Source organism: Primulina huaijiensis, chromosome 3 (genome assembly GCF_012295235.1).
Source record: "Primulina huaijiensis isolate GDHJ02 chromosome 3, ASM1229523v2, whole genome shotgun sequence".
Classification (NCBI taxonomy): Eukaryota; Viridiplantae; Streptophyta; class Magnoliopsida; order Lamiales; family Gesneriaceae; genus Primulina; species Primulina huaijiensis.
In genome coordinates this window covers 19,886,829-19,898,240 of record NC_133308.1, presented here as the reverse complement: position 1 = coordinate 19,898,240, position 11,412 = coordinate 19,886,829, and the positions used below count along the sequence as shown (strand labels likewise).

At 32.6% G+C, this 11,412-nt stretch overlaps 1 protein-coding gene across 4 annotated transcripts; it reads left to right on the top strand.

Moving 5' to 3' along the window:
- The first annotated feature begins 313 nt into the window (after nucleotides 1-313).
- On the top strand, nucleotides 314-3,633 carry LOC140973608 (uncharacterized). Of its 4 annotated transcripts, none has more exons than XM_073436549.1 (8): nucleotides 314-421; nucleotides 936-1,219; nucleotides 1,326-1,418; nucleotides 2,035-2,179; nucleotides 2,276-2,386; nucleotides 2,470-2,552; nucleotides 2,635-2,692; nucleotides 3,314-3,633. In XM_073436549.1, exons 2-8 carry the CDS (start codon nucleotides 956-958, stop codon nucleotides 3,391-3,393), a joined length of 834 nt encoding a protein of 277 aa, XP_073292650.1. In that variant the 5' UTR covers nucleotides 314-421; nucleotides 936-955; the 3' UTR covers nucleotides 3,394-3,633. The 4 variants fall into 4 exon arrangements, with proteins under 4 accessions (XP_073292650.1, XP_073292648.1, XP_073292652.1 ...); XM_073436547.1 differs by having other exon boundaries at nucleotides 912-1,219; XM_073436551.1 differs by having other exon boundaries at nucleotides 320-421; nucleotides 945-1,219.
- The last annotated feature ends 7,779 nt before the right edge of the window (nucleotides 3,634-11,412 follow it).

The following is an 11,412-nucleotide window of genomic DNA, read 5'->3' as shown; positions in this document are numbered from 1 at the left end:
TATTGTGATGTATTTTAATGTACTTCTAGATACTTTGGACAAATAAAATTTTTACCGACAAATAATTTGATAAAATTTTAAAAACGAAAATAGTAAAACTTATACTAATAAAAATGCATTTATGCACCTTTGTTTTTAGGGTGTCACAAATACATTATTCAGTCAAATAATTTTAGCTACTCAATTTTTACTACAACGACTTCTTGTTTAATTTATTTATTATTTAATTTTTGTATATTTTTTATTTATTTATTTTTTTATTTCCTTTTTAATGAAATAAAAATCCAAGGACTATAGAGCCTAAACCCTTTGCAAGAAATTAGGCTGGCCCATTTCTTCACACCCGAGGCCTTGCTCCTTTCAAAATCCCTACCCGCAACCATTCGCCCTACAACGAAAACAGGGCAGAGATTTTGGAAAGGTTAGAGATTTCTGTTCCATTCTTGTTCTTGCATGCACGTTGATTTTTTCCTGTTTTGTTTCGGATTTTTATTGGCAACTGGAAATAATTTAAGTCCATAATCGAATAGAGGAAACGGAGCAGAATACACTACGTATTTGAATTCTTGAAGTGTCTTGCACTGAAATGAAAATTTGGGGTTGTTGCTGTCGCTCAGTTTAAACACCCATTACCGAATTCATGGTGTTAGCAGCGTACAATATGTCATTAGAGTTAAACTAACATTTAGCAAGTTACATTGATAGTTAGCAGCGGTTGGAATTCGTTTTGTACTCGTACATATATAATCGACTCTATGTCTTGATGTGTTACTATGTTAAATTTCAAGAGTTGTGATATATTTTCTGGTTAGTCGAAGTATAGCCCTTATGTTGACCTTTTGTAGTCTGATTTTAATTTCAATTTCAAGTGTGTAATAGCTTCGTCTCGAGAAAATGTTTAATTTCCACAGATTATTTTATCAAATTTTCGTTAGAGACCTGAGGCTCCACGAAAATGGTGCGAACTTATAAAGTGAAAGGGCAGAAGAGAAAGACGAAGAAAGAGAAGTACGATTCAGGAGAAGAATCCGGGCCGTTGGACGAAGATGAATCCCAGCAGCTGCCAAAGAAGCAGAAAACGGAAGCCGTGGAACCCAATAGTGAAAATTTGATTGATGAAATGCCTGGAATTCCAATTGTCCCTGTTGAATCAGAGAATAAGCCTGGGGTAATTTTTATCCTCGAGAAGGCATCACTGGAAATTGCCAAAGTTGGTAAGGTAAGTTCTGGAAGAAAAGATGAGCATTTTTGAAACTGCGGTAATGTTGTCAGAGATTAACTGTTATTTTTATTAATGCATGTCGCACTTGGCTTTTGATTTGTAGAGCTATCAGCTTTTGAGTTCGGATGAGCATGCTAATTATTTGTTGAAGAATAAGCGGAACCCGGCAGAGTATCGACCTGATATTGCATTTCAGGTCTGTGATGATGTTTGATGAGGACTTTTACTGTCATCATGATGTGGAAATTGTGTCTTTACTAACTGTGCAACTGTTCCGTACGTTGGATCGAGAATGATTTATGAAATACTTGTGTATGACATATATGAAAGTCTATCTGACTATATTCCAGTGTTTTGTACGTAGCTAGAGCACAGGGTGTTAACATCATTATATGTGGCTTAGTTGTTGAAAACTATCATTTCTATGATCATGTGAGGTGATATTTCAGCACTGTCAATCTGTCATCATGTAAAGTAGTAAAAGGGAGTGATACATCAACTGATTACAAGTTCCAGCCGTGAACAGCTTTGCATTACACCCACACCCTCAGTCATGTATGTTGATGTGTGCTTTGTTATAATTATAGCTAAGGTGACACATTGTAAAAATTGTCGTTCATCCAATCATGCATATCACATAGGATTAAGAGCCTCGCCGTAGGTGACTCGTGATTTTTATCTTCTTGCATCCTCAGTGCCTTTATGATGCTTTCATAATGAGTATGGTTTTACTCGTATTGGACGTAAGTGCTTTCATTTTGTGGGCAATGTCCTGGTACTGATATGCAGCTTCAACATGTTTGGAACTTTAGGCAATCCAAACAATTCTGGACAGTCGTGTGAACAAAATAGGACGTTTGAAAGCTTTATATGTGAAGACACAAGAAGGTATTCTTTTTCAAATCAAACCTCATGCTCGTATGCCGAGGACATATAAGCGATTCTCTGGTCTCATGGGTGAGTTGGCTGAATGTGACAAGAACTTTACAGTGCGCTTTGTACACTCGCTTTCTATTGTGATTTTTAATTTTATTTTTAACTATGATATTGCAGTGCAACTTCTACAAAAGCTGCATATTACTGCAGCTGGCAAGGGGGAAAAACTTTTGCGTGTCATCAAGAACCCCGTCACCCAGTACTTACCGATAAAATCTCGTAAAATTGGTAACTTATACTTCACTATTTATTCTTGTTTGTTTATTTCTTTTTAGTGGCCATGAAAAATGACTAGCGATTTTCTTGAGCAGGCTTCTCACACAGTTCAGAAAAATTGGTTAACATTCATGATTATGTTGGTACTGTCAACCGTGAGCTGGACCTTGTTTTTGTGGTATGCTCGAGAAGTGCTCACAATGTGCTGAATATTTTTACTGGGACGAATAGCTTGCTTAGTTGAAATGGTTTATGTACAGGTTGGGGCAATGGCTCACGGGAAAATTGATAAAGATTATGTAGAGGATTATATTTCAAGTAAGTCAAGTTTAAGTTCCTCTGTACTATGATATTATCCAGCACAAACCACCATTTATTTGCAATTCGGAAGCTTCTTATTTTATTTTAAGTGTATACTATTCAAGCTGTCCCTGTAAGTTGTTCTTGGATGTTAATGGGCCAGAGGTTAAGTCGTTACCGATACAGGAGATATTACTTTGAGAGACATCCAAAAAATCTTGTATTTGTTTCCTTTTTGAGCATCTTTGATGGTGATGTTTTAGATAATGCATATCACCGACTAGCCGAATCTTAAGTATTTGGAACACCCAAATTCCTGCAATGTAGAAGCTATTGGCACAAGTTTAAACGACTCGTGTGATTCAGAAGCCACCTAAGGTGTATTTGGATGATAGGATTTCAAATCCGAGCTTTGAATTCATCCCCACTTGTTTGGATGCTTTTGAAATCCCCCCTTTTATATTTTTAACTTGTCTATTAATCCATGTAATGAGTTTCGAATTCCTGTATAGTAGATTCATTTGAAATATTTCCCACAAATCCTTTGATCCAAATGTAACTCTAGACTTATTTGGTATCATTTTATGTTTTTTGTTTCTGTACTTCTATGTTTTCTTACAAGGCGATGGCTTCTCGCAGTTTCTTCCTTTCCGTTGAGTGCTGCATACTGCATATCTATGATCACCACCTCGCTGGAGCAAAAATGGGAGATACTGTAATGGCTTTGACTATTCTGTCCTGTCCAAGCACACGCCTCTTATGAAGATCTATGCATGATATATGCATATTTAGTTGTAAGCAGTTTTTGTTTGGTGATTTTTTATCCCAAGAACGCGAAATTAGTTCAGTCATCAACTATTTCAATGGAATCCCCATTGGATTGTACCTGAATGCCATACTAATCGAACTGTAAGATCTCTCATTTAGTCTAATATTCTATGGAGGGAGATTGTAACATCGGTCCGGCACACATATTAATTGATGAATATTCTACGGGCATGCAAGCAAGAACCTATTGTTCATTCTGGACTTTGGTACTTTTTAAACGTTTTTATAAAAATGTTTTTTACAAGATTTTTATAAAATTTTTAAAAATTGTTTTAAAAATAAATATGTGTTTGGATAACTATTTTTAAAAAATGTTTTTAAAGTTGGAATAATGTTTGGACTGTTGTGAAAAAGTAAAAATTTACGGTAAAAAGTAAAAATCTCAAACTCTTAAAATTATAACACTACACACTTTATAATATTTTTCTCTCAACTCAATTGTGATTTTCTTTACAAATGAGAGATCTATTTATAGAAAATTTTTACAAATAATCTAAAAATAAAATACATCGTTACCTACATCATCACACACTAATTTTCAATATTCAACACCTAATTTTACCTAATTTTCAACATTCAACATTCACATTTTCAACACAAATATTTAAAACATTTTTAAATAATTTTTCAACACTCCCCCTTGTGATGATGATCATAATGATTGTATACATTACGTGTTTTTATACTGCCTCGTTAAAAACCTTACTAGGAAAAACCCATTGGGATAAAAACCATAGTAAGGGAAAAAGAGTGCAGTCACGTAAACTCCCCCTCATGTTGACACGAACAATTCTTCACAAATTTCGTAGATTGCGCATCCCAATATTATATATGTGCTTTCTGAATATTGTCGTAGGAAGTGCCTTTGTGAAGAGATCTGATGAGTTTTCACTTGATTGAATGTGACGAACATCAATACATTTATTCTTCTCAAGCTCCTTGGTGAATGCGAAGAACTTAGGAGGAATATGTTTAGTTCTGTCGCTTTTTATGTATCCTTCTTTCATTTGAGCAACACATGCAGCATTATCTTCATATAGTATCACAGGCTTCTCGTCGAATGATAATCCGCATGAGATTTGGATATGTTGAGTCATTGATTTTAACCACACACATTCACGGCTTGCTTCATGTAGTGCAATAATCTCGGCATGATTTGATGAAGTTGTTACAAGTGTTTGTTTCTGTGAACGCCAAGAAATTGCAGTGCCTCCACGAGTAAATACATATCCAGTTTGAGAACGTGCTTTGTGTGGATCAGATAAGTATCCAGCATCGGCATAACCAATTATACTTGGATTAGCATCTTTTGAATACAAAAGTCCCAAGTCTGTCGTTCCTCGTAGATAACGGAATATATGTTTAATTCCGTTCCAATGTCTCTTTGTTGGATATGTGCTAAATCTTGCCAATAAATTTACGGCAAAAGATATATCAGGCCTTGTACAATTTGTAAGATACATAAGGGCACCGATAGCACTTAGATATGGTACTTCTGGACCAAGAATATCTTCATCATCTTCACATGGACGGAATGGATCCTTTTCTATGTTTAATGATCTAACAACCATTGGAGTACTTAAAGGATTTGATTTGTCCATATTAAAACGTTTAAGGATCTTTTCTGTATAATTTGTCTGGTGAACAAATATTCCACATTCTTTTTGTTCAATTTGTAAACCCAGACAATACTTGGTTTTTCCAAGATCCTTCATTTCAAATTCTTCTTTCAAGTATGACACAACTTCTTGAATTTCCTTATTTGTTCCAATGATGTTTAAATCATCAACATATACAGCAATAATTACGCATCCGGATGTTGTTTTCTTAATGAAAACACAAGGGCATATTGAATTATTTACATATCCCTTTTTCATCAAGTGATCACTTAGCCTATTATACCACATTCTGCCGGATTGCTTCAACCCATATAATGATCTTAGTAATTTCACAGAATAACATTCTCTGGGTTTTGAACTTTGTGCTTCAGGCATCTTAAATCCTTCAGGGATTTTCATATATATATTACTATCAAGTGATCCATATAAGTAGGCTGTAACAACATCCATAAGACGCATTTCTAAATTTTCAGATACTGCCAAGCTAATCAAATACCGAAACGTAATTGCATCCATCACAGGAGAATACGTTTCTTCATAATCAATTCCAGGCCTTTGAGAAAAACCTTGTGCAACAAGTCGAGCTTTATATCTTACTATTTCATTTTTCTCATTTCGCTTTCGAATAAAAACCCATTTGTATCCAACAGGTTTTACACCTTCAGGTGTAAGGACTATAGGTCCAAAAACATTACGTTTATTTAGCGAATCCAATTCAACCTGGATGGCATCTTTCCATTTTATCCAATCCTGCCGATTTTTACATTCACCAAAAGATTTTGGTTCATGATCTTCATTATCATTTATGATGTCGATTGCCACATTATAAGAAAATATATCATCAATTTCTTCTATATCTTTTCGGTTCCATATTTTTCCAGTATTAATATAATTGATAGAGATTTCATGATTCTCGTCAGTTTGTGGTTCTGACAAAACATTTTCATCATCATGTGTTTCTTCAGGAACATCATTCTCTATTTTGTGATCATTATGTGTTTCTTCAGGAACATCATTCTCTATTTTGTGATCATTGTGTTTCTCTATGAATTTTCTTTTTCGAGGATTTTTATCCTTGGAACCAACTGGCCTTCCACGCTTCAGGCGTTTAATGACATCATGACTATCTTCAATTTGTTTCTTCGGAATTTCAATTCGAGCAGGGGCATTTGCAGCATGTATATATGATTTAGTTACCCCTTTTGTGTCTGCAAATGCATCTGGTATTTGATTTGCTATTCTTTGCAAGTGCACAATTTGCTGTACATCTTTTTCACATTGTTTTGTTCTTGGATCCAGATGTAACAATGATGATACATACCATGTAATTTCTTTTTCGGTATGTTTCTGTTCTCCCCCTAACATTGGGAAGATTTCCTCATTAAAATGACAATCAGCAAAACGTGCTGTGAACACGTCGCCTGTCTGTGGTTCAAGATATCGAATGATCGATGGACTATCATAACCAATATAAATTCCAATCTTTCTTTGAGGTCCCATTTTCTTTCGTTGAGGTGGTGCAATAGGCACATACACCATACATCCAAAAATTCTCAGATGAGAAATGTCTGGTTCTTTACCAAATGCAAGCTGCAATGGGGAGTATTTATGATATGCACTTGGTCTGATGCGAATTAATGAAGCAGCATGTAAAATTGCATGTCCCCATATAGAAATAGGGAGCTTTGTTTTCATAATCATTGGTCTAGCAATCATTTGCAGACGTTTAATCAATGATTCAGCCAATCCATTTTGAGTATGTACATGAGCAACAGGATGCTCAACAATGATTCCCATAGACATACAATAATCATTGAAAGTCTGGGAAGTAAATTCACCAGCATTATCAAGTCTAATTTTCTTGATTGTATAATCGGGAAATTGATTCCTCAATTTTATTATTTGAGCAAGTAATCTTGCAAATGCAACATTTCGAGTTGACAATAAACATACATGTGACCATCTGCTGGAGGCATCAATCAATACCATAAAGTATCTGAATGGTCCACATGGTGGATGGATTGGTCCACAAATATCACCCTGAATACGTTCAAGAAACATTGGTGATTCAGTTTGGATTTTGGCTGGTGATGGTCTTATAATAAGTTTTCCAAGAGAACATGCTTTACATTGAAACTTATTATTCTGAAAGATCTTCTGGTCTTTCAATGGATGACCATGTGTATTTTCTATAATTCTTCGCATCATTGTTGAACCAGGATGTCCTAATCGATCATGCCAATTGGTTAATATTGAAGAATTATCAATTACCATGTTTGATTCAATGGGACGTATATGTGTATAATGCAATCCAGTAGGGAGCATTGGTAGTTTTTCAATCACATATTTCTTTCCTGATTTATATGTGGTAAGACACATATATTTCTCATTCCCTTCATTCATTGTTTGAGTATCATACCCATGGGAATATATATCATTAAAACTCAACAAATTTCTTTTCGATTGTGGTGAATATAAAGCATCATTGATCAAAAATTTTGTACCATTAGGTAACAAAAATTGTGCTTTACCACATCCTTTAATCAAGTCTACAGGACCTGATATTGTATTCACCGTTGTTTTTGTTGGTTTTAGTTCCAAGAAATATCTTTTATCTCGGAGGATAGTGTGCGTTGTACCACTATCGGGTATGCAAACTTCAGCTTTGCTCATAGCATTTTCCATATTTGAACTTCAAAAAATATGCAATGAAAAAAAATTAATGACAATACATATTTAAATATAACACATATCATAATTGTACAATAAAACATTATCATATAAATACATGAAAAATAAATTATTGTACATTTATATTCTACCACTATATTGTTCATTTTCAGAGAAATCATTGAGAAAATCTGCAGCATCAATATTGTTCATTTCTATCCCACCAACATATTGATCATTTCCAGAGAAATCATTCATAAAATCAGCAGCATCAAAATGAGTTGAATCACTCAAACGGTCACTTCGCTAAGTGAAGTTGGTCTCCTTTTCTTTCCCCTTTATTGATTCTTTATAAAGTTGGCAAAGATGCTCAGGGGCTCGACAAATACGAGACCAATGTCCTGGAGTGCCGCATCTGAAACAAGAACTTTCAAATCTTTTCGAGTGATTTTCATTAACACTCATGTTTTCTTGATGCCTTTTCTGTGGATGGTTTTGGACGTTATTTTGAGATGAGTTATAGAAATAACTATCTCGATTATTTTCAAAACCACGGCCGCATCCACGACCACGACCACTTCCTCGTCCACGTCCACGTCCACGTCCACGACCTCGACCTCGACCTCGACCAAAACCTTGTCTTTGAATTTGATTTTGGTTTCCAGGTTTAAATTCATTTTTACTTACAGCATTTACTTATGGAAATGCTGTAGATCCAGTGGGTCGGGACTGATGATTTCTCATTAATAGCTCGTTGTTCTTTTCCGCCACAAGAAGACAGGCGATGAGTTCAGAATATCTCGCAAATCCACGCACTCTATATTGTTGCTGTAGTGTTATATTTGATGCGTGAAACGTGGAAAATGTTTTTTCAAGCATTTCCGATTCTGTAACCTCATGTCCACAAAATTTTAACTGCGAGATTATTCTATACATCGCTGAATTGTAATCACTGACTTTTTTAAAGTCTTGGAATCTTAACATATTCCATTCATCACGGGCGGTCGGAAGTATAACTTCCCTTATATGTTCAAATCTCTCTTTTAATCCTTTCCACAGAGCCATGGGATCTTTTTCGATGAGATATTCACATTTTAAACCTTCATCAAGGTGTCGTCGTAAAAATATTATAGCTTTTGCTTTTTCTTGTGATGAAGATATACCATTTTCTTTAATGGTCTCGCTTAGACCCAATGACTCAAGATGCATTTCTACATCAAGAGTCCATGGCATATAGTTTTTCCCAGTAATATCAAGAGCGATGAATTCGAGCTTTGCCAAGTTTGCCATGGTGGTACTAAAAATTACGATGCATTTTATTAGTTAATGAATATTGCAATACAAAGTAATGGATAAACAACAAGTACAAGTATTCGTAAAAATAAAGAAAACACACGAGGAGGATATTCTCCGATAAATACAAGACTGGTGAGTATGATAACCAAAATAATTAAAAATAACCTCGTGAAAGCCATCTTCTTTTTTTCTTCGAAAATTTGATGAAGAATAATTTTTAGAGAAGAAGAGAAAGTTGGAGTGATTGAATGTATTTGTGAGATTGTATTTATAGAGCAAAAACTAGCCGTTTTGTTACCGTTTATTACCGTTGGTGTATAAGAAAATAAATGTATGTATTTGTATAATTTTATGGTAATAATATGGTGTATATAATATTAGTCATATTTAAATAATTATGTATATCATATCACATTATTATAATTAGGTGTCATAAGTTATTTTGTTTAAAAAACCTTATAGGCTTTTATACTTGTCGTATCCCTTACCGGGAGTGTGGGATGTCGTCTTAACATCCTCCCAGGATTTATAACAAGTTTTTGAAAAAATTATTTTTATTATTTCTAACAATAACATTATATTATATATTACATATATAAACAATAAATAAATAACAGTAAAATAAATATTATTACTTTTGTTACCTTTTTCTTCTGTTCGGAGCTTGGAAAAATATGGAGGACTTTTAGAGCTTCGTGCTGATAACATGTTGTGAAAAAGTAAAAATTTACGGTAAAAAGTAAAAATCTCAAACTCTCAAAATTATCACACTACACACTTTATAATATTTTTCTCTCAACTCAATTGTGATTTTCTTCACAAATGAGAGATCTATTTATAGAAAATTTTTACAAATAATCCAAAAATAAAATACATCATTACCTACATCATCACACACTAATTTTCAATATTCAACACCTAATTTTACCTAATTTTCAACATTCAACATTCACATTTTCAACACAAATATTTAACACATTTTTAAATAATTTTTCAACATGGACAACTATTTTAAAAACTGTTGAAATTGTTTTTTACAAAAATTTTATAAAATATTATAAAAGTTGTTTTTAAAATAAATGTTTGTGAACAATTATTTTATAAAAACGTTTTTCAAGTTGAAAAAGTGTTTGAACAACTATTTTTAAAACAATTATTTTATAATTAAAAATAATTATCAAGTGTTTTGTGGATAACTATTTTATAAAAAAATTTAAATATTCGTTTAGCCCGTTTTTTAAATTATAAAACATCAAAAAACACTTTTTAGCAGTTTTTTAAAAATTATACTTGTATTTTTCAAAAACATTTTACAAAAATATTATTCAAACACATATTTTTTTTTTAAAAAAATTGCTTATAAATCAATAAAAATGTTTTTCAAGTGTTTGTCCAAACAGAGTCGATATATGTAACATCTTTGGCAACCATTATGAGAACTTAACAAGTCATAACAAGCTCGCAAATTAAATTTCACATGTGTGATTCCTATGAACTAACTACAATAATCTAAAGGGAATCACAAAGAAGAGAGAAAAAATGTTTGCAGATTATTATAATTATATGATGTCACTCTTTTCAGCTAACTGAAATTGAAAAACGATGTGCGCTAATTGCTATCATTTTGATGTATTGTCATAAATTTCTACTTATGTTTGAATCCACGTTAAAACAAGTCCATTGTAATGAAAAACAAAGATAAAAACGATGTTAATTGAGGAAAAAATAAGCTTGAAAATTCATGGAAGATCATTTTCTTAAATGTCATAATATTCTTGTTGAACGATAATAAATTTATGAATTAAAAGGAAATGGAAGAGGACATGAGATAAGGGAAGAGCGGTTTCTGGTTTGGAAGAACTAAACAACACACTTAAAAATGTTTTTTATTTTTTATAAGTGAAAAATATATTTAAAGTACGTGTTTTGACAAGATTTTTGTGAAAATTTTATTATTTTTTTTAAAAAATCGTTCTTCAAGTATAATTTAAAAAAATAATTGAGATGTATTTTTTTTATGTTTTTAAAATAAAAAATGTGGGTTAAATGATTAATAAATCACAAACAAGAAAAAAACGAGAAAAATAGAAAAGTACTATTAATCAATTTTTATAGAATCGTTGTTCATCTTTTTATTTATTTTTAACTATAAAAAACATTTTTATAGAATAGTTGTTCAAACACATATTTATACTTAAAACAGCTTTTAAAACTTTTGCGTAAAACACATTTTTATAAAAATATTTTATAAATACTTATTCAAACGAAACTTAATTTTATTTTTTATTTTTATTGTAGGAATTTGGTCGAGGGAAAGAAAAGAAA